Source organism: Orcinus orca, chromosome 15, assembly GCF_937001465.1.
Source record: "Orcinus orca chromosome 15, mOrcOrc1.1, whole genome shotgun sequence".
NCBI classification, from domain to species: Eukaryota; Metazoa; Chordata; class Mammalia; order Artiodactyla; family Delphinidae; genus Orcinus; species Orcinus orca.
In genome coordinates, this window is record NC_064573.1 from 64,319,745 (window position 1) to 64,345,859 (window position 26,115).

Genomic DNA, 26,115 nt, shown 5'->3' on the forward strand with positions numbered 1-26,115 from the left:
GTCTAATGAGTCATATCCCCGTGCATGTTTCTAATGGATACTTGGTCTTTGATATTAAATATTAAAGTAAGCAGCCCCAGATCACGCACTGAAACTGTCTTTCCACACGGTTTTCATTGGTCTTTTGAAATATTTTTCACATCAAAATTTAAAATTTTTATGTGTTCAAATTTCTTTTCTTTTTTTTTTTTTTTTAAATATTTTGGCCACGCTGCATGGCATGTGGGATCTCAGTTCTCCGACCAAGGATCAAACCTGCCCCCTGCATTGGAAGGACAGAGTCTTAACCACTGAACTGCCAGGGAAGTCCCAATTTATCCTTTCCTTAGTATGGCTTCTTTTTTTTTTTAAATTAATTAATTTAGGCTGCGCCAGGTCTTAGTTGTGGCACGTGGGATCTTTAGTTGCCTCACGCGAACTATTAGTTGCAGCAAGCAGGATCTAGTTCCCTGACCAGGGATCGAACCCAGGCCCCCTGCATTGGGAGCGTGGAGTCTTACCCACTGGACCACCAGGAAAGTCCCTTTAATGTGGCTTCTTGATTTTAGGTCATGCCTAAGAAAGGACTTCCCTACTCTAAGAACATAAATAAAATTTTTTTCTCCCATTTTTTTTTACAATATTTGTATGGTTTCATTTTTAACTCTTAAATCTTTGGTCCAACTGGCATTTAATTTGGTATAAATAAAAGGCCGGGGTCCCACTTTACTGTTTTCCAGGTGGCTACCCACTTGTTCTAATACTGATTGTCAGCAATTCATCTTTTTCCTACTGCTTTGAAATGCTCTTTTAGCAGACAAAATCCCCATATATTTGATTTCTTTGTGAACTTTGTGTTGTGGTTGATTGATTTCTGAGGTTTATTCATGCTGTTTTGACCTACTGTATGTTTACAGTGTGTTTTTAAATCTGATGCCTTGGTTTACTTGAGTTTTTTGGTTTGTTTCACAAAAGCACTGATGCAATTCAATGAGGAAAATGAATGTCTTTGTAATAAATGATTCTGGACTGGCTGCCCAAGCATTTATTTTAGTTTTCCCATTTAGGCCTAAGATTCATCTCGAATTAATTTCTCTGTATGGTATGAGGTAGGGGTCAAGACTCATTTTCTCCATCTGTCTCGCCAGTTTCCACCTCTGGCACTTACTCCACAGGGCCCTGGGAGCTTCAGTACATCAGTACTCTCATTGTAAGATGGGCCTCATCATAGCTCCCTTTCATTAGGGAGAATTACGTGAATTAATACATGTAAAGCAATAGAGTAGCACCTAGCCGTGGTCAGTGTCCAACAGATGTTACTGTTGTTTTGAGATATTTATTCATGTTAAGGGAATATCCATTTATTTCCATTTTATTCAGTGTTCTGTTGTTGTTTTGTCTGTGGGTTTTTTGTTTTGTTTTGTTTTGTTTAAATCAAGAATGAGTGTTGAGGGCTTCCCTGGTGGCGCAGTGGTTGAGAGTCTGCCTGCCGATGCAGGGGACACGGGTTCGTGCCCCGGTCCGGGAGGATCCCACATGCCGCGGAGCGGCTGGGCCCGTGAGCCATGGCCGCTGAGCCTGCGCGTCCGGAGCCTGTGCTCCTCAACGGGAGAGGCCACAACAGTGAGAGGCCCGTGTACAGCAAAAAAAAAAAAAAAAGAATGAGTGCTGAATTTTGTCAAATGCCTCTCCATGGAGAGGACTCCGTGATTTTTCTCCTCTGGTGAAAGGAGTACAAGTCCCTCTCATGGACATTCCCATCAGTAGTGGTGTTGGCCCCACCCGGACACCCTGTCCTTTTGAATGTGTTGCTTGGAGTCTCGTTGCTTGTATTTGTTTGAGGAGTTTTGTGTTGTTTCCCAAACACAACTGGCCTTTGGTGTGCTTTGCCAAGTTTGGGGCTAGTCCTATGCTGACTTCATAAAGTGAATGTGGAAATGTTCCTCCGGGCTCTACACTGTGGCGGCTTAACTGGCAAGACAGGCCTCTGATCCTAACGGCAGGACACACTTCGCCTGGGAAACTTTCCAGAAGGGCATTTGAGATAGACCAGTGCTCCTGCCACGTTCTCAGTTTTTTTTTGTGATCACTGACATGTCTAGACCTTTGCTCTTTCTTGGACCCGTTTGTCATTTATACTTAAGCTTGCCAGATTTAGCAAGTAAAAATAAAGCCTGCCCAATTAAATCTGAATTTCAGATAAGTGCCAATGTTTTTAGTATGTGTTAAGTATCGCAATTCTACTTACATCATCCTAGAAAGTAATTTATTTTGTCAAGTTTCCAAAGTTATTTTTATTAAAATGAGTAATCTTTTCTAGTACTTCTAACTTCCTCTATAGCTTAGGTTATTTCCCCGTTCTCATTTCTTTTTTGTGTGTATTTACACGTCCTTCATTTTTACTAATTGGGTAGCTAATAGCTTATATATCTTTTTCAAAGATCTGTTCTTCTGACTTCAAGTTTATCAATTTCTGCTTCAGTTGTTACTAAATTCTTCCTCTTGCCTTCCTTACTGTCCTGGTTGTTCTTTTACTAACTTGGTATGCTAGATATTTTGTTTTGATTATTATTAATGTAACTATTTAAGGCAATATATTTTCCTCTGAGCCCTGCTTTAGCTATATTCTGTGGGGGCTGATCTGTATTGATGTGAATGTTATTTTGAAGATACCGCTTTGATTTCCTCTGTGTAACAAGATGTTTAAAGAGGCTGTAAGAGTCGCTAACTGGGCTGGGAATGCATCTTGGTTGGCATTACTTGTGGTCCAAGAGGGATGTGGGCAGGGGCCAGGCAAGTAACCTAGGGTGGGATGAGCAGGGAGCAAGAGGAATGGGCTTCCTCCGGGGCCCCCAGAAGCCAAGGAGGGCTCTGTGTGGCCTCATGGCAGGATCAGGTATGCATTTTCCAAGGCTCATCACTGTCACGAGTAGGGAGTGGATCGAGGCTGTGGCAGCGGCAAGGAGGCAGAAAGGGACGAAGGGATGGAACCAAGGCCAAGCCACGCATATGGAGGGAGAAGACTGGGTGACTATCATGGAGGGGGGAGAGGGGGGCACCAGAGAACTTCCGGCTGCCTCAGAGCTGGCTTCTGGTTGGGTGTATTGAGTCCGAGGTGCCCGTGGATCCCAGGTGCTCTGGAGGTGGGAGGTGGGCGGGTGAGTGGGTATGTGAGTCTGATGGTCCAGAAACCTGGGCTAGAGCCTGGGCGGGGACCCATCAGTTCACAAGTGGTAACTGAGGCTCCAGGGGACGGTGAGGGTCCCAGGGATGGCAGAGGGTGAGTCAGGAGTGCAGGGACACCGTTCTCATGCTCTGGGGATGCAGCTGGGAGGCACTGCGGCGAGGGTGTCTGTTGTCTGAAGGCCCTCGGTGTGTAGTGCTCTGTCCCAGCAGGCACAGGAGCAACACCCAGCCCGTCCTGTGCGGCTGAACTCCAGGCAGAATGGGAGGTGATGGATCTGTAGTGGCGCCCTTCCAGGCGGAGGTACACCCCTGTGGGATGTTTGGGGTGAAACAGGAACTCCCAATGCTCCCAGGACTCGGCATGGGGCAGGACCCCCCCAGGGAGGGTGGCGCACTCAGGAGCTGGCAGAGCCATCCACGGTGGCTGGGGGCTCGTGGGTCTCAATCGGGGGTAGTTTGGTGACTGGCTGTGGGGGTGGGGTGACCCTGCACCTAGCAAGGGGAGGCCAGGGCTGCTGCTCCACCGCCTACAGTGCGTGGACAGCACCCCCGCAAAGAATGACTCACCCAAAACATCAACAGTGCTGAGGGTGAGAACATGTTGGAGTTGGGGGCTGGGGAGGGCTTAGGTCTCGCTTCATCCAGCCTTTTCCTGGCACGGAGGACAAGCTCCAGGACGGGCCTGGGCCAAGGGCCCCCAGGAGCCAGGGACAGGTGCCCCCAGGCCACACCCCTGCCTTCCTCCCAACGGCGTGTGCGGAGCCCCAGCAAGTGTCCAGGGGTGGCCTGGAGAAGGCCCAGCCCGTGTCTGGTTTCCCTGGCTCCGTGGTGGTGTGTGTGGAGGGCTGCAGCTCACTGCACGTGCTTTCTGAAGGTCCCCTCCCCACCTCGACCCTGAATCAGGCGTGGTGCAGCCTTTTCTTTAATCTTGGACTGGAAGATACACAGGTGGGGAATGGGGTTTCGGGGAGCGGGGGCCCAGTCCTGGGTGAGAGGCCTGGGGAGGTTGGAGGGGTCAGGGCAGGGCCACAGGGGCTCTGGGAGGGCACGGCTCGGCCCCCACAGCCGTCCATCTGCTGGGCTGTCCCCACCTCTTGAAGCCCCAGGCTGACCGTCCAGCCAAGGGGTCCAGATTCTGCCGGACCAGGCTAGCCTGGACGTGTGCTGGGTGGGATCCCAGCTCTGGGGAGGGAGCAGCCTCTTTAGTAGCCTGAGGGCTCCCCACCCTTCCTGGGGTCCGCTGCGGCGTACACGCAGGCCCCGTCCTGGGACACGGCCTGGACCACGTTCAGGAAAACGGGCCTCTCGGTCTGGCTCTGGCCCCGGTACTGGAGCCCCTTCTTCACCTCCTGGAGAGGAGAGAAGGCTGGTCATGGAGGGGCTGGGACCCGGGCAGGGAGCTGAGGACCCTGGCCAAGGAGGCAGGAGTGGCAGGGGCGGTCTGGGAGAGGACGGAGGGGCGCTGGACGCAGCCTTGTCTGCAGGCATGGAGTCTACGGCCTCCCACTCCAAAGGCCCCAGAGGAGAAGCCTGGGCTCCAGGGGATATGATAGGAGGACATCGCCTGGACTAGAAGGAAGCTGAGATGCAGGTTCACTTCTGTCCTGGATCAAGGACACCAGGGGCCTCAACGTGACAACCAAGGAGTCCAAGGGCTTCTGTGGAGAAGATAGCTTTCAACGTTTTGAGGACCTTGAAAGCAAAGTCTTCTAGAAGGCAGAGCTTGGGCCCTTTGGAGTCCCAGGTCACCCCTACATAAGAAAGGCCCAGCTCAACATCTGGCTCCTGCCCTGGACAGGAGGAATGGCCCTGGTGCCAGCATTTAGGACCTGCCGTCTCAACACCAGCATGAGAAGACGTGGGTCCCAGACTCTCCAGGGCGCCACCCCGCTGGTGGAGGAGTCAGCTAGAGGCTTCTGAACACCCATGAGTCCAAGGACATGGACCCCAGGCCACAGGCACCAGCGGTCCCCAAGGGTGAGGCACTACGAGCACGGGCTGTAAAGGCTCAGGTCTGAGACGGTGAGTGTGTGGAATTGGAGGGCGTCAGGGCCCAGGTGTTGGTGTCTGAGCGCCCGAGTACCTTGCCTCGGGGCCTGGTCCCCACACTTGCCAGTCTGTGGCTCTTCACACAGATCCTGGCACGTGGACACCTGTGTTACTCGGGCCCCACATTCCCACTTAAGGTCAAGGACCCCCGCCCACCAGGGCCCTCAGTTCCAGGTGCCCTGCAGTCCCCAGGACCAGGGCCTCCAGGACCTGAGCCATGGGTACGGCGAGGTCTCCAGGCACTATGGCCTTGGGTGTGTCTCTGCCTGCCGTGCTAATTACCTAGTGTCCTTAGGTTGGAAGGCCCAGCTCCTCACAGCCACAGCAGGACCTGTGGTCCTCGGAGACCATTCTTTAGCGTCGTAGTGGCCAAACTCCAAGGCCCTGAGGAACAAGGACCCTCCTGGCCTCAGGCCTGGGCCTTGGCTCTGGGGGCCCTTGGAAACTCAAGGTCTCCACCCAGTGCCTCAGGTGTTCTCCATGGGAGGTCCTGACCTGTGTGGCCAACACGCTAACCTTCCAGGGAGCTGAGGGCCGTGGGCTCGGGGTTCTCTGGATTCCAGGCTGTCAGGTCCAAATTCTCAGAGTTGAGGTCCTTGGAGAATGGTGTTCACAGAGTAAAGACCTTCAGTCAAGGTCAAGGAGAAGGGCCTAAGAGGATGAGTCCTGGGAGAGCATCAAGTCCTCCTGCCACGGGGAGGACCCTGCACAGGGAGGGAGGGAGGGAGGCTGGGAGGGAGGGCCTCGGACTCTGAGAGTTTGGGCCTGACGGGCTGAGGTCCTTAGTCTCCAGGCCCAAAGACCAAGGTTCTCAGGACTACACACCCCCTTGGACTCAAGGCCCCTCACTCTGTGGTCCTCAAAATTCCAAGGGCCCTGGGAGGCGGCCTTGAGACCAGAGAAGCTCATAACAGGAAAGGCAGCTTTGATGACCTTGAACCCCAGCTGCTTGAATGGACCGTGGGCATGAAGTTTGGAGTCTTGAAAAGCTGCTAGTCCTTTAAAGTGGGTCCTAGTGAGGGCATCTGCCAGCCCAGAGACCTTCCAAGGAGGCCAGCCATCTGCCCAGGAGGAGGGGAGGGGCTGGGAGTCCCACAAGAGAATTCAGCTCCTGGGCCTGCTTGTGTGGGGAACCAAGAACCCAATGCCATGGAGGGAAATCCCTCTGCAGACTCCCAGGAATAATAGACTCCTTGAGAAATAAACCCGCAGATAAAAGCTGCAGATCGCACAAGGAAGCAGATCACCATGAGGGAGGGTCCGAGAGGCCTCAGCCGGGGAAAGTAGCTTCCGGATAGAACGGCCCAGAAAGAGGAGGGACCAAGGTGCAGGGGAGCTCGTTCTGGGAGTCGTGTGAACAACACCCTGTCCCCTGCCGTGGAGACCAGCTGCCTGTTGCCTCCCCCATGGAGCTTCTCAACTCCTGGTGGCCCCCAGAGCCAAAGTGCACCGGGCACACTCAAAAGCTGAGGCCCCACCAGGGGCTCTGAAGGCAAGCGCTGAGGCGTCTGTCTAGCGGTCTCTCGGCCCACGGCCTCACCTGGCTGAAGCTGGGCTCGTACTCTACCCGGCCCTTGCTGTCCACGTGCAGGATGGGGGCTGCAATGGCAGCTTGCAGGTCAAGGCCCAGCCACAGCTTGTTCATGATGGCCTGTTTGGGGAGAGAAGGATGCAGGCAGGGAGGGAGGGAGGGGCACCAGCCACCCTCCCCAACCCCTCCCAGGACATGAGGACAACAGGGCCGCCCAGCAAGGGCACGTTCCATCCAGGAGCCCCCAGACTCACCTGGGCCACAGCAGAGATGATGAGCTCCCCGCCAGCCCCGCCGATCACCAGCTTCGACCCCTGGGCTGCGTTGACCAAGATGGAGGGGACCATGGATGAAGGGGGCCGCTCACCTGGAACTGGAGGCCGGACAGGTATCAGTGCAGCCTCGCTTCCGAGCCAGCGCTCCCCGGGGCCACCCCCTCCATCCCTGTCTCTGTGCTGGGCCTGCCCGGCCTTCCTGCCTTCCCTCCTCTCGCCCGGGGGCATTGTGCTCACCGGGAGGGGGGGTGACTCCGGAGCCCCGCCGGTGCCTCCAGCACAGGTCCAGGAGCTCGTTGTTGAGGAGGATGCCCGTGCGCGGTGAGTACACCATGGCTCCAAAGCTGTGGACAGAGGCAGAGCTGGGCGCAGGCCGTGGGCTCCCGACACACATGGGCTGCCCCCCAGCGCTCCAGAAGCTCCTCGTTTCAGCAGCTGTCCTCCAGCATCCTGGAGCTGCTCTGCCCTCCCTGGCCCTGCCCCCAAAGATCCACCTTGTCCCCCACCACGGCATCCTCCTGCTTGTAAGGCCCGTCCTCATCCCGGCTCAGGGCCACCCCATCAGCAGCCTTTTCGGCCAGAGGTGTCAGGGTGTAGGACCCTTTTGACACAGGAGAGGGGAAAACAAGGTACCACTCGATGGACACAGCCAGGGAGGTGCTGGGAGGCCAGGCTGGGGGTGGAGGGCTGAGGTCTAGGGGGTGGAGTGGGGCCTGCCTGCCTGCCCCCGGCCTCACGTACGGCGTATTGATGGTGCTGGTGGCAGACACAGCACTGCCATCCTCCCCCAGCACGGACACGTGGGCCGTGCCCATCCTGTGGCTCCAGGTCTCGGCCAGGCTGTAGTGGCTGAGCTGGTGGTCACCCCGGGTGTCGATCTGCTGGTGGATGTGCTGGGCCAGAGCCTCCCCCAGCAGGTCCTGGGAGGCGTTCTGGGGTGGGCAGACAGGTGACAGGGTCGGTGAGAGGCCAGGTGGAGTCACAGAGCAGAAGGTCCCCTAAGGGTGTCAGAGATGCAGCGCCACCACTGCCTTCCCGTACCTGCCCCTCCGGGGCTCCCTTCAGTCCCCAGACTGCTGTACCCTCCCTGCTCTGGCCCACTGACAGACCATCCGGTTCTAGAACCAACCATGTACACACCCCTCCAGCCTCACCCGCCAGGCTCTCAGGGTCTGTGGATGGAGCACCCGTCGGCCTGACCCTCCCTTCATGCTGAGCCCTGGGGCAGGGAAGGGGGCTCTCCACCAGCTCAGGGCACCTCACCTGGACCTCCGGGTGGCTTCGAGGGTCCCACAGCCGCCACCTCTGCCCCCTAGCAAACTTGAGCGTCTCCACGAGGTGATGGTACAAGTTCACCCTCCCCTCGGGCCTGGCCACTGACTCCGCGGAAAAGTTGAACCCTGGGGAGGGGGTGGGCGCAGGTGGGGGTCATCCTGTGTAGTGGGTTGAGAAAGATTTGTCCATGTCCTAATTCTCAGAACCTGTGAATACCTTATATGGAAAAAGAGTGAATATTACCTTGTATGGCAAATGTGTGATTAAATTAAGGATCTTGAGAGGAGCGGATTATCCTGGATTATCCGGGTGGGCGCTAAATGTAATCACATATATCCTTATAAAACAGACACAGAGAAGAGGGAGGCTGAAACTGCAGGGATGCAGCCACAAGCCTAGGAATGCTGGCAGACGCCAGAAGCTGGAAGAGGCAAAGAACAGATTCTCCCCCAGGCCCCCCGGAAGGAATGTGGCCCTGCAGGCACCCTGATTTTGAACTTCTGGGCTCCAGAACTATGAGAGAATAAATTTCTGTTGTCTGAGCCACCAGGTTTTGGTAATTTGTGATACTTTGTTACGGCAGCCACAGGCTGCATCAGGCAGCCCCATCTCTGGACGCTGCCAGGATGCCTCCCACACCCCACAACCCCCTTGCAGGCTGCAATAGGCTGGGCCTCAGCCCTAGCTGCACACACTGGACCGGCAGCTCACCACCTGCAGAGCCACTGCACCTGTGCCCTGCGCCGGGGTCACCTGGGGTCACTTAGTGGGTAGATGACGGCAGACTCTTCAGCAGAGCCCAGGCGTGGGCCACACCGGAGGCCAGCTCTAGAACACACCGTCCTGGCCCACTCCTCAGCCCAGTTTTCAGCATCTGAGGAGGGGGCTGAGCTGGAGGAGGCAGTGGCTACCCAGAGCCTGGCTGGGCCTGGAATTCAGTTCACGGGCGCCAGACCCCCTGGCTCCTGGGGGCCTCACCTTTGAGCACATTGAGGACAAAGCTGAGAATCGCGCCCCCTGCAGGCGGTGGCGGTGAGTACAGGGTGTAGTCTCCCAGGGGCACCTCCAGGGCGTCCACCACCTCAGGCCGGAATGATGCCAGGTCCTGCGGGGTCAGCAGGCTCCCTGGGGTGAGACAGAGAACTCCATGTACAGACGGGGAAACGAGGTGCAGAGTGTCAGCCAGGGACCTTGGTTTACACAGTGGGGGGCCCCCCTCGTTCCCTAGCCTTCTAGGCTCAGAGGGGTGGTGCTGGGCCTGTGGGCAGTGGCCTCAGGGCTGGGGGATGGGTGGACAGAGGCCAGGGACGGGCAGGTTGGAGGGGAGAGTGGGAGAAGGTGGGGGAGGCAAGCTGGCCTCTGAGAGACTGAGGGTGGCCAACTCCAGGCCCAGGAGCAGCCACCGATAGCTCCCGTCCCGTGGCCCTAACCCTCAGGGTCCTGCTCCTCGGGGGCTTTGACTGCAAGGTCCCTGAGACCAGCAGTGGGCATGACTTGGGCAACGACCTCTCCAAGCCCTGGGAGCAGCTGGCCCCCTCTCAGGGCGAGGGGAGGGGAGGGGAGGGGAGGGGAGGGCCGGACCCACCCTCAGCCCTGGCGCCCAGACCCCTCTTTCTCTGGCGGAACGGGGCTGTGGGGCCTCACGTGCTGACCTTCCTTGGCAACGTCCTCCAGCAACATCTGGCCCAGCCTCCCTGTGTAGAGGGCCTCTGCGCCTTCCGCAGCCACGGTCTCCAGGGTGGTGGCCAGCGCGGGCCACGGGAGTGGGTCATGAGGACTCAGGGGTTCTGTCCCATTGAAGAAGAGCTGCCTGGGGGGTGGGGGGCAGCCTCAAGGTGAGGCCAGGTCCTGGAGGGCAGCCACACTTCTGCAGGGACCCTACAGGGAGGGAGTCCTGGTCTGGAGTCCTGAGGGGCTGTGGTGGACATGGGGGCAGATTCTCCAGGATTGGGTGGGGCTGACACCCCTCATGTCTCTCATCACCCAGGCCCAGGGAGGACACGCCCCCCCCCCCCCCACACCAAGCCAGCGTCCACCCAGGGCCTGACACCCGGCATTCCTCCTGGTCAGTGGGCTGCCCGGGTGGGCGAGTGGGATGGCCAAAGCCCTCCTGCCAGCCCAGAGAGAGTGGGTGCGGGGGGGAGGGCAGGGCCCAAATCTGCACCCTGGGAGCCCCATCACTTTGGCATAAACTGTCCCTGGCCTGAGCCCTCTGATGAGGTTCTGCCACGTGGAACCGGAGGTCTCTGAGCTGTGACATAGCTCAGTGACACATTGGCCAGCCAGGGCCCCGGCCCCCAGAAGGTTGATCCGCTGGCTGGAGGAGGAGCTGAGGAGGGGCCCTGGGCCCCCATCGGAGCTCACCTCAGGGACGATGCATGCAGGGAAGGGCGCAGGTAGCTGCTATGCAGGAAGTGGCTGAGGATGCGGGGCACGCGGAGGCCCCCCCGGAGCAGCGCGATGGTGGGCCTGAAGAGCTGCGCCCAGGGCAGGTGGCCGTGGCGGTGGTGGGCCTCAGCGTAGCCACGGAGCTCCCCAGGCACCCCGATCCACTGGGCACCTGCACGGCACGGGGGTCATGCCCCTGCCCCTGGGCCGCCCCCCTTGGCCCCCGGGGGCTGTCATTCCACTCTTGGCTGCCTGGCCCCCCAGCCGTGGCAGCCAGAGCGAGCCTTCTGGAGCCCACCTGGGACCACGGCCCTCCCCCCTCACACTCCTGTGCCTCCCCATTTCCCTCTGCACAAAGTCCATGGCCAGGCCTGTGGGGCCCAGAAAAACTGGCCCCATCCCCACCCCCCACCCCCAGCCCCCCAACCTGTCCCCACTGAACCCTCTGGGCCTTCGGCTGAGGTGGTCCCTCTGCTTGGATCGTCCCTCCCAACTCAGAGAGCCCTCCCCCCGGGAAAACCCAGGGAGTCAGGACCTCCGCAGGGGCTCCCCATCCCCAGCTGCCACCCCTCAGTGCCAGGGTGGTTCAGCTGTCCATCAGGGGCGCTGCCCCTTCAGGGTGGGGGGTTCTGGGGTGGGAGCGGGTGGCCCCTCTAGGGCCTCACCTGTGCCCAGAGGCTGGGCCTGCTTGCACTGGTCCAGCAGACCTGGGACGTGGCTGGCGGGTACCGTCTCCCTGGCGTTGATGACCTCCACCTTCCCTGGAGTTGGGCAGGGCGTGTGGGGTGTCAGGGGCACCCCGGTGGCTGCCAGGCCTCACTGCACACCAACAGTCCCCCTCAGACAGCCCTGGCCCTGCTCTCGACCTCAGTTTCTCTCTCTACCATGAACTGGCCTCTGCGCTGGTTTAGGCTTTGCAGAGGTTGGGGGGCACCAAGAGACTCAGGAAGGGGCGTGGGTAGACAGGGCAGGTCGGCCACACTCTCAGGTGGTCTAAAAGGAGCTCACTGTTAGCACCTGTGGACAAGCCCATCCTCCCCACGGGGGTCCCATATGGACTCACCTGTGGACGCATTGTAGATAGTGAAGATGACCCCTCCACCCAGGCCCATGCTCTGGGGGTTGACAACCCCGGTGCAGACCAGAGCCGCGATGGTGGCATCCACGGGTGAGCCGTGCTGCTGGAGGATGGCTCTAGGGAACACGGCACAGAGTAAGTGGCCTGGCTGCCCTGCCCTGGCCTCCTGACCTGGGCTGCTCTGCCAGCATTCACTGGGGAGTGGGGACAGCTGGGTGGTCTGCTTGCTGCCACCAAACCGCAGGTTAGTTTTGAGACCACACTGGGCTGCCGCCTCAAGTCCAGCCACTCACAGGTGTACAGCGCTCTACAGATTGCAAATTGTGACGCCATTTACACTGCCCCTGGCTGTATATAAGGTTCTTCTCAGTTTACAAAGTGCTCCAGCTGCCATTATTCCCTAGGTCCTCCCAGCAGCAGTGGCTCATTTAAAACAGGCAGAACCAGGCCCGGGCCAGCCCCTCCATTCCTCCCGGCAGCGCTGGGAGCCTAGCCTGGCAGATGCCACTCCTCATCTCACTGGGGACACACTGGCCCGACCCCTTCAAGACTGGATTTTTTCAAGTCACCCCGGGATCCTGCCCTGCCATCAGGGCTTAGGGCTTGGGCTGATGGGTTCCACAGCCCCTCCCAGGGCCCCACGGTCTGTGGGAATGTTCTCAGGCCTCAGTCTCCCCACCTGTCCATGGGCAGCGAGGGGTGAACCCTTCAGCTCCTAGGTGCTGGTCAGACTGGCCTGTGCCGAGGAAATGCCCGTCTCCCTGGGGCACAGCCTTGCACAGCTCACTGGGGGCTGCCTCTTCCCTCACAGCCAGGAATCCTCCCAGCACCTCAAGGTCACAGATGCAAAACCAAGGCCCGAAGAGGGGCTGGGCCTGGGTCCCCTTCCCCCACCACCGACCCCAGCACCTTCTCAGCTCAGGCACACTGATCCGACGACTCCATGCTGGGCTCACCCCTCCCCGGAGCCACGTATCCCTGCCCACACGTGGGCACACATGGGGGCCACATGGACACAGGTAATCTTAGAATGGGAAAGAGGGCACAAAGACAGAAGTATGAAAGAACTAAGATTCTACATCCAGGCACAGAGAAACACACATTTTAATTAGAATAAAACACCATAAACAAAGAAAAAAGACAAACTGGAAAAAACTAATTTAAATTCCCATCACAAAGGCCGCATCTCACTTGACCTCGGAAGTGCTCTCCGCACTAGGCTTTCAGGACCCCCACCTACCACACTCCGGTTTTCCTCCCACCACCCCAACCTCAAGATGTTAGAAGCCCCAGGCTCAGTCCTCGGTCCTGGTACATCTGTGTCCTCCCCCAGATGAGCTGATCCAGGCTCAGGGCTTAAAATGCAACCTCTGTGCTGATGACCCCCAAATTTGATCTCCCCTAAACTCTAGGCACTTATCCCCAGCCATCCACAGGCTACCTCCCCTAGGCATCTAAGAGGTATTTCACTCTTGACATGACCTAAACTGCACTTTTTCCTTCCCTCCCACCTCTGCCCCCCCAAACTGCTCCTTTGTTAGTCATCATGATCCTAGAAAAGGACACAACCATTCACCCTCAGGCTATAAACCTCAGAGTCGTCCTTGATTGGTCACTTTCTTTCATCCCCATATCCAATGGCCAATCCTGCCTGTTAGTTATACCTCCAAAATACACCTAGATTCCAATCCTTTCTCATCACCTCCTCCACCACACCACCACCCTGGTCTAAGCCACCAGCATCTCTCACCTGGGTTACTGTAACAGTCTCCCATCTGGTCCCCTGCATCTGCCTTGCTCCCATAGGTTTTTTAAAAAATAATCTGTTAACATGTAAAGCAGACATCCTAGTAATGAAAGACTAAACAATTCAGACCAAACTTCCACAGACAACTAGAAAAGCCAGACAAATAGAAAACATCTGCTCAAAGGTGTCAGAAGCAGGAGAGAAATACAGGCCTCCGAGTGAGAGGAGCCTGGCTTTTGGAGCCGCTTTTCCCCTCCAGACGACTGCCAGTCCTGGAAGAGGAGGCTGAACGGCCAAGCAGGGCTTCTGACATCCTCAGAAGAGGATCTTGCTGTGGTTTATGTCAAAGAGTGTTTTTCCTCTAAGTTTTTTTTTTTTTTTTTTTTTGTGGTACGCGGGCCTCTCACTGTTGTGGCCCCCACCCCGCCCCCCGTTGCGGAGTACAGGCTCCGGACGCGCAGGCTCAGCAGCCATGGCTCACGGGCGCAGCCGCTCCGTGGGATCTTCCCAGACCGGAGCACGAACCCGTGTCCCCTGCATTGGCAGGCGGACTCTCAACCACTGTGCCACCAGGGAAGCCTGTTCCTCTAAGAGTTTTATAGTGTCTGGTCTTACATTTAAGTCTTTAATCCATTTGGAGTTTATTTTTGTGTGTGATGTTAGGTAGTGTTCTAATTTCATTCTTTTACATGTAGTTGTCCAGTTTTCCCAGCACCACTTATTGAAGCGGCTGTCTTTTCTCCATTGTACGTTCTTGCCTCCTTTGTCATAAATTAGGTGCCCATATGTGTGTGGGTTTATCTCTGGGCATTCTATACTGTACCACTGATGTATATTTCTGTTTTTGTGCCAGTACCATACTGTCTTGATTACTGTAGCTTTGTGGTATGGTTTGAAGTCGGGACGCCTGATTCCTCCAAATCCATTTTTCTTTCTCAAGATTGCTTTGGCTACTCGGGGTCTTTTGTGTCTCCATACGAATTGTAAGATTTTTTGTTCTAATTCTGTGAAGAATGCCATTGGTAGTTGTTAGGGATTGCATTGAATCTGTAGATTGCTTTGGGTAGTATAGTCATTTTCACAATATTGATTCTTCCAATCCAAGAACATGGTATATTTCTCCATCTGTTTATGTCATCTTTGATTTCTTTCATCAGTGTTTTATAGTTTTGTGAGTACAAGTCTTTCGCCTTAGGCAGGTTTATTCCTGGGTATTATATGTTTTTGCAATGGTAAATGGGAGTGTTTCCTTAATTTCTCTTCCTAATTTTTCATTGTTGGTGTATAGGAACACCAGAGATTTCTGTGCATATAGGCCTCAAATTATTTCTAAACAGTTTTAACAATCTTTATACACGCTCGTTAGTGCTCAATTAAAAAGGACTAAGCTGGGGCTTCCCTGGTGGCGCAGTGGTTGAGAGTCCGCCTGCCAATGCAGGGGACGCGGGTTTGTGCCCTGGTCCAGGAGGATCCCACATGCCATGGAGCGGCTAGGCCTGTGAGCCATGGCTGCTGAGCCTGCGCGTCCGGAAGCCTGTGCTCCGCAATGGGAGAGGCCACAACAGTGAGAGGCCCACACGTACCGCAAAAAAAAAAAAAAAAAAAGATTAATATAATTATAACCATTATAACAAACATATAAACCTTTCTCAGTATCAAAAAGTATATCAGAAAGAGAAAATAAGAGATATATTTTGCAAAAAACAAATAATTTTAAAAGAAATAAAGAGAAAAAAGAAAAGAAAAAATATATATATATACACACATACACATATTCATTTGAAAAAAAAGAAAAGAAACACAGGAAAAATAAATCCAAAACAAATGAAAATGATTTCCTCTAAAAGAGAGAATAGGAACAGAATAAAGGTGATATGGATGAGAGTGAGACTTTTGAGAATACCTTTTTATACAGTTCTGACTTGTATTCAGAAGGAAAATTAAACAGAAAGAATGAAAAAGAAAACCCTAAAATTGAATTTTAATTGAAAAAAACTAAGCTAATAGTATATTGAACTGTTAACATAATCACACAGGAAAAAGAACTTAATTAACTGCACATCTTTCATGGGATATATCTTAAGGACCAAAAAAACCTCTGCAAAGACATCTTGAATTTTCTCTAGTAGATTCATTGTTCATAGTGTATTGTTGAAGTAATTCTGAAACTTTTTTGTGAGTACCTGGGGATACAGCAAGTAAGTAAATATATGGACATTGCTGGGAACTTCTCATAGTTGCAGAGACAAGATGGGATGGAGAAAGATGCAGAAGACCCCATCATAGTGGATTTGAACTGGAGGTGTCAGAGATTTTACATTTTTTCTTGTTCTATGCACTGATACTACCTAGAAGCAATGGCATCCCAATAATAATGAACCCTCTTAGCATCCAGATTTTCATTTCTAAAATACCATTCTCTACCAATTCCTGATTTCAGGTCTGAGGGAATATACAAATAGATCCTGGAACATTTTGTGTACAAGTCAAGAAAATTCTCTAAGACTGATGGATTCTTGTAAAAGAACATAGATGCTGGCTTAAAGGGGCTCTCACTGGTCAAATTTGTGACAATTTGAGCATCAGAAAAAGTAAGTGATGGATTATAACATAGTGAACTAAAATAATCCATGAGTCAATAGTAATACTCAAGAATATCTGGGTTGGGGAAGGGGGATCTTTTTTACAGAAGAATGCCAGCCAATGAGTGGTGAAGAAATGACTAGTTTAGAAATCGCCTTTTTGCAAACACAAATGTATCTGTTGAGACGATGATAAAAATCGATGCTAAAACATGGGATAAATGTTGTTTGAGAAAAGGATATTCGCCTGGTCTCAAAGTATCAAACCCTATGTTACTAATTTAATAGGGAAATGGTACCCCGTACAATGGAGAGATCTGGAAGACACCACCTTTATGAAGTGATCCAACTTGGCATCACAATGATGAGAGGGTCTGACATTGTGTTCCCTCTTGTGTGATACAACGGGAAGGCAAAATACCTATCTTATATTGTGTTTAACCTGAATCTGATCGTAAATAAATTATAAAAACAAACCAAGATTGTAAAGAAGGACTGATACAACTGAACCGACTTCTTTAATGTCACAGAATATCAACTTTTTTTTTTTTTTAAAGCAGGGGATTATTCTAGATTAAAGAAGACTAGAGAAACATGACAATCACTGGATACTGGATCTAAAAAGAAAGATGGGTTGGGGGTGGGGGTGGGATGAATTGGGAGATTGGGATTGACATATAAACACTAATATGTATGAAATAGATAACTAATAAGAACCTGCTGTATAAAAAAATGAAATAAAATTCAAATTAAAAGATGAAAGAAAAAGAAAAGAAAGAAAGAAAGAAAAAGAAAGAAAAAAAGGAAGAAAGAAAGAAAAAGAAAGAAAGAAAGAAAGAAAGAAAGAAAGAAAGAAAGAAAGAAAGAAAAAGAAAGAAAGAGATTGGGTCAATTGGAAAATTTTTGAATTGGACTAGGTATTAGGTACTATAATTTTACCAAGGTTAAATTTTTTGAGTGTGATAATGGTATCAAGGTTATATAGGAGAATAGTCTTATTCTTAATAGATACATGTTTGAAATATTTAGGGATAAAGTGTCATGATAAATGCAACTTATTTTCCAAATATGTGGAAAGATAGATATATGGAGAGAGAGTGAGAGAGCACGAGAAAGAGACAGAGAGACAATGTGGCAAAGTATGAACAACTGGTGAATCTAAGTGAAGTGTATATGGGTATTCTTTCCATTTTTCTGTGGGTGTAAAACTTTTTCAAAATAAAAATATGAACATTTAGGGGAAGAACAACAAAAAACTCGTGGAATGCAGCTAAGCCAAACTTTGAGGGAAAATTATAGCTTTAAGTGCATGTACTAGAAAAGACTTTAAAGATCAATCATCTATGTATCCACCTTGTAATTTGTTTTTCCCAAAATGTATCTCAAGATGAATATTTTTTAAAAAGCAACTTAAACTCAATGGAAGGAGGAGAAAAGAGCCAAGATAAAAGTAGAAACTAATGAAAGAGGAAATAAATGAATCATAAAGAAAATCAACAAAGCCAAAAGTTGATTCTTCCAAAATACAATAAAATTGATAAAACCCTTATCAAGACTGATCAAGAATGATAAGAGAAAACGCTAGTTACCAATATCAAGAATGAAAAATGGGGGCTTCCCTGGTGGCGCAGTAGTTGAGAATCTGCCTGCTAATGCAGGGGACACGGGTTTGAGCCCTGGTCTGGGAGGATCCCACATGCTGCGTAGCAACTAGGCCCGTGAGCCACAACTACTGAGCCTGCGCGTCTGGAGCCTGTGCTCCGCCACAGAGAGGCCGCGATAGTGAGAGGCCCGCGCACCGCGATGAAGAGTGGCCCCCGCTTGCCACAACTAGAGAAAGCCCTCGCACAGAAACTAAGACCCAACACAGCAAAAATAAATTAATTAATTAATAAACTACCCCCAACATCTTCTAAAAAAAGAAAAAAGAAAAAGGGGCCTCATTACAGACTCTGGACATTAAGAGGATAATAATGAGAGGACGTTATAAACAATTATATGCCAACACATGACAAGTTGCACAAACTGGACAAATTCCTTGGAAAGAACTTACCAAAACTGACTCAAGAAAAAATAAAAACTTGAAAGTCTTATACTTGTTAAAGAAACAGAATCTGTTATTTAAAACCTTCACATGCACACAAAGAACTCAGGCTCAGAAGATTAACCAGTAAATTCTTCCAAACGTTTAAGGAGGAAACACCACCAATCTTAGGAACAAGAAACAACAACAACACAAAACCTATTCTTGCAGACTATGGAAAAGGAGAGGACATTTCCTAGCTCTTTTTATGAGACCAGTGTAACCTTGACACCAACACCTGACAAGGACATGAGAAGAAAGGAAAATTACAGACCAGTACCTCTCATGAATATGAAGAAAAAAATCCTAAACAAAATATTAGCAAATCAAACTTAGGGATAAATAAAAATGATATTAAATCATGAACAAGCTGGGCTCCTTCCAGGAATGCAAGGGCAGTTTAACATTTATTGCATTTTTTTTCTTTTTTGGCCGTGACACCCGCGGCATGTGAGATTTTAGTTCCCCATCCAGGGATCGAACCCACGCCCTCTGCATTGCAAGTGTGGAGCCTTAACCACTGGACTGCCAGGGAAGTCCCACTGCACTTTTTTAAAGGGAGAAAAATCATTTGATTGTCTTGATAATGCAGAAAATGCATTTGATATACATTTGACAGAAAGATGGGCAAAAGATTTTAACAGAAATTTCACAGACGAGGATACCCACAATGACCAATAATCACTTCCAATCCCTCAGCATTAGGTGTGGAGTTATTGTCTATCTCCCCCCACTACGAAGGCAAGAGCCTCGACCATCTGGTTACCACTATGACTCCAGGACAATGGCTGGCAGGTGGCAGGTGCTGCAGGTAGCCAAGCATCACACACCTTCACGCATCCACGATGCCCACCAACATGTACCACGAACACGGTCATGTCAACAGGCAGGATGGTATGCGCTCGGGGCCACCTGGGTTGGGGTTCCTACTCACCAGGCACGTGCCTCACCCTCCCTGAGCCTGGGTCTCCTCAGCTGTGAAGGGGCCAGTTGTGGCCAGCAGAGAGCTGCGGTGCAGAGCAGTCACACTTCTCTCACCTGCCTGTCCCCAAGGAGCTGGAAGGCTGCTGTCACATACACACTCGGACACGCACGCTCACACGTGTGTATGCATGATGCCCAGGTATACAGGCTGTTTCCTCCTGAACCCCAGAGGGTTGGAAGTGCAGTAATTTCCCGGTGAGCCAACCGGGAGTCCAGAGAACCACTAGGGTCACAAGGGCTGGGAGGGGAGGAAGGGTGACATCACACCACAATCCCGTGAGCCTTCCCCACAGCAGGGTCCCCTGTTGAGATGCCGACCACATCCAGACCAAGCCACTGTTACAACAGGCCAGGGACACCTCCTCTGGGCTGCGTGCGCTCCGTGACAGAGGTGCCAACACGAGCCCCACTTCACAGGTGGGGAAACCGAGGCTTGTCCAGAGTCCCCATTCTCCTCTGCACCCAGGGCATGACCCACAGGCCGACTCCTGAATGGGTCTGAAGCAGCTGACGAGACCCAACCTGCAGGGCCCAGCCCCTCCCTACCCCTGACTCCAGGGCCCCACAGGACAAGCACCCTGGGCCCCCCGCCGGCTCCCTCTACAACTACCCACATGGCCACTGAAGCTCTGGCCTTTACGATCCGAGCCCAGGGGCTGGGCAGGCTGGAATCCTGGGCGGAGGGTGGGGACCCTGGGAAGACTCCACCCTCCAACAACCCCGGAGAGATTCCCCCTCTGCAGGGGCAGCAGAGCAGGACAGTCCCAGCTGGGCCCGCTCATGCTGTGACACCCAGCTGGTCCCTTCTGTGCAGGCCTAGTTTCCTCTAAGTCAAGTGGAACTATGAACCCTCCACTCAGGATCCTGTGTGGCGTTTCCGAGTGATCACAGCAGACAGACATCACAGAGCCTAAAAGTCACCACTAACCCTGGTCTCCCTAGAAGGCAAGCACTCACGTGGAGCCTTGGAACTCCCAGTTTGAACATGAGCCTAACACACCGGCATCACGCAGGATGGGACGGGCCTCGTTGTCACCGTGCTTCTATCGTGTGTACACTAGGCTCGGAGCCGGATCCTCCCCCAGGGGCTCTGGCTGCTGCAGGAGTCCCAGCCCCACTGAGAGAACCCAGTGCTCAGAGGGTAGAAGGAGGTGGGGTCTAGGAGGCCCTTGCAGGATCTCCCCAGCCCTGCCAGATGGTGTGAGCCTCTGTCCCACAGCAGCTGTGGCAGCTCCAGGCTCTCTCCCACCCCTGGTTTCTTAGAACAAGAACAGGAAGTGGAACGCCGAGGACATGAAACACTTGGGGGGAACCACATCTGCTCACCTCACCAGCGAGGGTTGCAGAGCAGAGACCCCAACCCCCGGCCCTCCAAAACCCCCAACAAAGACTTGGGGAGACACAACAGGCCCGGAACCCCCTCGCAGACCTGTGGCAGCAGCCCCCCACCCCTGGGGGCCGCGTCCCCATCAGAGGTCTCTGGGTCTGAAGCCCCAACTTGTTTGCATCCTTGCAAATATGGGCTCAGGGGGCGCAGCGCCTCTGCAGTTCTCAGAGCATTGAGAGGGGTCATTCCCCTCCCGGCCCCTGGGAGCCCTCTGGGAAGACCAAGCAGTCTGCCCCCAACTTGTCCCTGTCATCCTAGAGGGAGCCCTGAGGGAGGGACAAGTCCTCTTTGGTTCACAAAGCACTCCTGATTCTGACAACGGCCCTTGAGGCAGATATTCCGGGAAGCAGACTGAGCTGGCAGGGAGGGGGCTGCTAGCCCAGGCTCCCACAAGCCCAGAGTGGGGCAGGGGCCAAGAGGGGTGTCCTGCGCATCCTGTCATGGCAGGCAGCGGAAGCCTCCGTGGGCTGGGCTTCCTGGAAGAGCATTGGGAAACATCAGTTGGGGCCCCTCTCCACAGCCCCCCTGCCCCGGCCCACCGAACATCAGTCACTCTGCCTGCCACTGGCCTGGCCCCAAGCCTTGACACGCAGAGGGGAGGCCGCAGGGGACATGATGCCATCAGAGGCCAGTTTTCCAGGGCCAGGAGGGGAGCCTGGTCCCGGCAGGCAGTCCTCACATATGGAGCCCCTGAACCCCCTCACCCATGTCCCTGGGGAAAGACCCCAGCCTTGGAAAACTGCCAGGGCTTCTCTGAAGGGGCCGGGACCAGACAAGCAACACTGTAGCAGTGCCCTCGCTGGGCCTCCCAAGCCCCGGAGCTAGGACCAGCCTCACACACCACCTCTGCTCTGCCCACACTGTTGTTACCCTGTGCACACCTGCTACCTGGCCTGTGCAAGGGCCCTGAGGCTGCTTCCTTACTGGAGCCCAAACCCACACGACCCCCACATGCCAACATGCACACACGTGTGCCTTCTCCACACTCTCGCCACTGGTCACAAAGTCTCCGGGAGGGGTCAGCGCCAAGGGCCACCCAGTTCCCACCCACTTCCTACTCACCGTCCAATGTCCGAGCAGATCTTAGAGTCCGCAGCAACCGCAGCATGGGCAAAGGCCTGGGGGCCACAGTGGACACGGTGCCAAGAGACGACCACGATAGGCACGATGATGGCCAGCGCCAGCCCCAGCCCCAGCAGGACCATGCTGACCGTGGCTCCGTGTCCCTGGGCCATGGCTCTGTGGCCCAGGGGGAGAGAGGAGGTAAGTGGGCACACACACCAGTGGGCGGAGAGATACAGAGAGACAGGTGGATGAATGGACAAGATGAGCAGATGGGCTCACAGATGATGGGACAGATGGACAAATAGACTGGAGCCAGAGACAAACAAAATGGATTGACAGCCAGATGGCTGGACAGAGAAGGAAGGTCAGATGGACAAGTGGACAGAGTCAGGATTACAGATAGATAGACAGACAGGTTTCCAGGAGAACAGCGGGCAGCCAGGCGGACAGGTGGGAATGCGGACGGGCGGCTGGCAGCAGGGCTGCTGCCTTCCTCCAGCGCCCACCTCAGAGGCGGAGCTGGCCACCCGCCTGGACTTCCAGTTTTCAGCCCGTCTTGGCCCTGGCAAGACGCCAGGCAGCAGGGCGTCTGTGGGGAGTTTTTCCTGTCAGAGAGGAGTCAGTGGCTGCCGTTAACTCCCTCACTGCTGTTCCCACTGCTTGTCCCCTGAAAGCCTCGGTACAATCACCCCTCCCACCGGTTGCCAACGCCCAGGGCTACCCTGTCCTGTCCTGTGTGCGTGAGGACTTTGTGCCTGCTTGGCTTCCCGGGGGAAGCTGGGGTGCAGGGCTCCCAGGACCCTCCCCTGGATCAGGCTCAGTGGGGCAGGGGGCCAGGGCAGAACCCCAACTCACCTCCTCTTCATGGGGCCCCGCCCAGCCGCAGCTCACCGCAGCATCCTCAGAGCCAGAGGACACTGGGGCTAAAGGGGACCAGAGGCAGACACAGGGGGACCCAAGGCAATGTCAATCAGGACCCAAGTTCAAGTCCCAGCTCAGCTGAAGCCAGGGCAGGGGGGTGGCCAGGGGTGACCAAGAGGGGACTTGGCTTCCCTGCCTGCTCAGGGGAGGCGACTGGAACACCAAATACCCAGGACAAGACTTCTGTGTGGGGAATGAAGACAGGGCCTGCGTCCAGCCCTTGGCACACAGCGCCCACCGGACTGTCCACCCCCGGGGCCTGCTGTTCCAGAAATGCCACTGGGCCTCAGGGAGCGGGCTTCCCTTCCACCTGCATCTCTGCCCATCCCTGGTGGAATGTCTGCTTCCCTCTTCCTGAGCTGACAGCACCTCCTCTCCTGGGGGCACCGGCCTGCACCCTACCCTGCCCAAGCCTCAGGGTGCCCAGCTGGGAGGTGGCTGGGACAGTGGGGGCTCCCCGAGGTGCCCCCTTTGACGAGACTCAGCAAGGCCCAGGGTGCAGGGGCTGGACTCCCACCCCCAGAGCCCCCACATTCTCCCAGCTTCCTTTCCAGCTGAGCTTTGCCCTCCCCAGGTCTCTTTACCCCTTCTGGCACAGCAGAGAAACTGAGGCACGTGCCCGCACTGCCACAGAGCCTGCCAGGCCCCCCTGTCCGAAGCCCCTGCCAGCCTGATCTGGAGGGGCTACTGGGGCACCCTTGGGGGGTGGGGAGGGCTGCGGTCACCTCCCACCACCCCCACCGGACCCCCAAACCATAGTGACATTGCTCAACCAGGAACCAGAGTGCATTCCTGGGCCAGGGCCAGCCCGGGAGGCAGAGGAAGCAGGGACAGAGAGGTCAGCGGGGTCAGGGTGGAACAATGCCCCCTCTCCCCAACCTTCCTGGTCAGGCAGAGGCCAGGATGCAGGGACTGCTAGAGCGAAGGCCCAGGGAAGGAACAGGCATTGTGCTGGGCTGGCCAGAAGTGCGATCAGGGAGGCACAGCCAGAAAGGGCCCTGGACATCCGTGTCCAGGAGATGAGGGGCGGGAAAGAGAGGGGAAGCCAAGTCTCCAGGCCCCAGGGGGGAGCTGAACCCCATAACGGCTGGGGAACTGGGGTGCACCCCGTCCACGTGCTGGGGCCCAGGGAGTTCCAGGCCAGCCCCCACCTCCGCTGGAGCAAGGCCCGCCCCTCAGGCCTCAGTCTTCTCCCCTTTCCTCTGGGGCTAAAATGAGGGCTGAGGAGAGACCTGCCCACCCCACCAGCTCAGCCTCCATCTTGTCCCCCCATCCCCCAGGGACCCCAAAGATGCCACCCTCCAGGGCTCAAGGCTCAGACGTGGGGGCACTCTGCAGACCAACACCCTGCTTCCCTGTGGGCACTTTGGAAGCATCAGGATTTTCTGCCTCATGAAGGAGAGCCCAAACCTGGGCTCTCCTAGCCCCGTGCCCCTGCCCTCAGGGGCCCCCACTGGTGCTCACTAGGCAGCGGGATGTCTTGCTGTCGTGCTGGGACCCCCTCACCCCTGCCCGCCTCCCCAGGTCTTTCCCAGCACCTCACCTTGGGCGTTACAACTGTGTATAAAGGATGAGTTAGGAGGCCCTGAGGGAGGGAGGGGCTGGCCCCGGTGGGGGAGGCTGGGTGCTGCGTCTTGTGGTTCTCCCCCACCCAGAGCCACCCTCCCTGGGGTGCTGGCCCAAGCCCTGACCCCTGGGGATTTGGCGACCTCTTCCAGTTCATGGATCCCTGAGAACCGGGCCTCCTTCTGGAATGGATCACAGCTTGGGTTTCACTCTGGGTTTCTGCTTGGAAAGCCCCCTGGGCCTGGCCCTGACCAACATGTTTTGCTCCAGCCTCTTGCCCAATCCCACCCCCACCCAGGCCTCAGCTTCACCTCAGTGTGTGCTGGTTATGGTGAGGCTGGACACCCGCCGGGCTGAAGAGGTACCAGGGCTCCCAGGAGGAAACGCCGGGGCCATGCGCCCCCTGGTGGCTCACACTGGGAAGTGCTGCTGCCCAGCCCAGGGAAGAAGTGGCCTGGCTCTCGTCGTGGGGCTCAGGGTGAGGAAGAACAGTGCTTGGCATGGCCCACCCTGGGCCCCCACCCCAGCCCTGCACCCCCAACTCCCGCCCCGTTCCAGTGAAAATGCTGAGGCTGGCTCCAGTGCCTGAGCTGTCCAGACCTCTGAATCCCTTCTCTCCATCCTTCCCTGCCAGGTGGTCCCACTTCACACAGGATGCTGAGGCCCAGGGAATTGGGAGCTGGCCGGCAAGACCGCCCAGAGCCTGGCACTGCAGCCCCCATTTATTGCACTGCTTTGCCGCTCACAGGGGAAGCATGTCCCCCAAAGTCCCACTCCCAGCCCCCCACCCCCAGCGGACATCTCATCCCTGGGCTGCTGGTCCACCTTGCCTGCCTGAGTACTCAGTAGCCCGCAGGCTCCCCGCCTTTCCTGGAGTCTGAGGCAGCCGCCCAGCCACCAGCTGTGCGGACAATGGCCTGTACCACAGCAATGAAGGTAGAAGTGACCTCGGTGTGGTGGTGCCGGGTCTTCAGGGCTGCAGCCACTGCCTGGGGGTGGGAGGGAGAGGGAGGCCTCAACGGGGGCCCAAGACACCATCTGAACCACGCCTGTGTGGGCATGGCTTCCAAAGACACCGGTGGCGCCATTTCTGTCTGAGTGGCCACGAAGAGCAAGTTGGGGGCAGCTGGGCCGACTGGGTCTCATCGGAGCAGGTGGCCTGGCCCTCAGAGCATGGGGTGCAAAGTGGCCCAGGCAGCGGGCATGAGGGTCATCTGCCCCAGGCAGAAGACAGCAGCCATCGTCCACTCCGCAATGACACAGGAGATCCAGGCCCTGTTCCAGGATTCCCAGGGGCCCCCATTGTGACTCAGCACCACCCCCCCAACCTGGTCAATGTCTTTCTCCAGCGTCGTGGTGTTGGGCAAAAGCTGGTTGTGCAGCCGGGGCTCCTCCACTGCCTGCTTCACATCGTAGCCGAACCACAGGCTGTGGATGATGGCCTGCGGATGAGGGGATGGGGTCAGTGTAGCCCAGCGGGCAAGGGGCTGGGGGCACAGGCAGGTGGCACATACCAGTGCAGTGGACGTGGTGATCTGCGTGCCCCCAGAGGCACCCACCACCATGCGGACCTGGCCGTCCTGACCCACGATGATCGCCGGGCACATGGACGAGAGCGGCTGTTTCCCTGCAGCCGGCCGGTGGGAGGGAGGGGACAGAGGAGCTGGTCAGCTGCCTGCTGGGACACCAGCCGCCTCCCCACCCAAGCCCTGTGCCCACACCTGGCGTGATGAAGTTGGCCGGTGAGGGGGGCACCCCGAACTTGTTGATGATGTTGGGGGAGCTGAAGTCATCCATCTCATCGTTGAACAGGATCCCATTGGCCCGTGACAGCACCTTGGAACCGAAGCTGCAGACCAGCTGGGTCAGAGAGCTGTGCCCACCCCTGCCCCGTCCCACCAGCCCCACGTGCCCACCAAAGTGCCAACACGCTCCCTGGGGAGCTGGGGGCAAGCACTCTACCAATGTGGAGCCCCCCTTCTAGGACACGCAGGCAGCCCCGGCCCACCCGGCCACCCA

The 26,115-nt window shown here is 55.2% G+C and overlaps 2 protein-coding genes and 1 long non-coding RNA gene across 26 annotated transcripts in view; 1 reads left to right on the forward strand and 2 right to left on the reverse strand.

The window, feature by feature from the left end:
• Window positions 1-335: 335 nt before the first annotated feature.
• Window positions 336-24,609, reverse strand: GGT5 (gamma-glutamyltransferase 5). 12 transcript variants are annotated; one of them, XM_033439664.2, is made up of 16 exons: window positions 24,408-24,534; window positions 22,465-22,532; window positions 22,116-22,214; window positions 21,607-21,783; window positions 11,747-11,877; window positions 11,349-11,444; window positions 10,660-10,855; window positions 9,948-10,105; window positions 9,274-9,420; window positions 8,284-8,420; window positions 7,762-7,952; window positions 7,258-7,364; window positions 7,000-7,118; window positions 6,755-6,865; window positions 5,731-5,809; window positions 336-4,514 (listed from the first exon to the last, which is right to left on the reverse strand). In XM_033439664.2, exons 2-16 carry the CDS (start codon window positions 22,473-22,475, stop codon window positions 4,018-4,020), a joined length of 2,256 nt encoding a protein of 751 aa, XP_033295555.1. In that variant the 5' UTR covers window positions 22,476-22,532; window positions 24,408-24,534; the 3' UTR covers window positions 336-4,017. The 12 variants fall into 12 exon arrangements, 7 of the variants coding, with proteins under 7 accessions (XP_033295555.1, XP_033295553.1, XP_033295554.1 ...); XM_033439666.2 differs by lacking the exon at window positions 22,465-22,532 and adding an exon at window positions 5,497-5,598 and having other exon boundaries at window positions 4,399-4,514; window positions 24,408-24,609; XM_033439662.2 differs by lacking the exon at window positions 22,465-22,532 and having other exon boundaries at window positions 24,408-24,609.
• LOC117203744 (uncharacterized) lies at window positions 21,677-26,103 on the forward strand. Its single transcript, XR_004486651.2, has 2 exons — window positions 21,677-21,807; window positions 24,731-26,103. It is a non-coding gene; the product is annotated as an uncharacterized LOC117203744 (long non-coding RNA).
• GGT1 (gamma-glutamyltransferase 1) overlaps window positions 24,789-26,115 on the reverse strand; it is a 32,123-nt gene continuing 30,796 nt past the window's right edge. For 10 of the 13 annotated variants that reach the window (XM_049698473.1, XM_012535281.3, XM_033439679.2 and 7 more), the window contains 3 exons: window positions 25,818-25,945; window positions 25,425-25,723; window positions 24,789-25,085 (listed from right to left, as the gene is read on the reverse strand). In XM_049698473.1, coding sequence (XP_049554430.1) covers window positions 24,939-25,085; window positions 25,425-25,723; window positions 25,818-25,945 — 574 coding nt within the window. In that variant the 3' untranslated portion in view covers window positions 24,789-24,938. The remainder of the gene's footprint in view (window positions 25,086-25,424; window positions 25,724-25,817; window positions 25,946-26,115) is intronic. The other 3 variants (XM_049698471.1, XM_049698470.1, XM_049698475.1) reach the window with 1 other exon arrangement.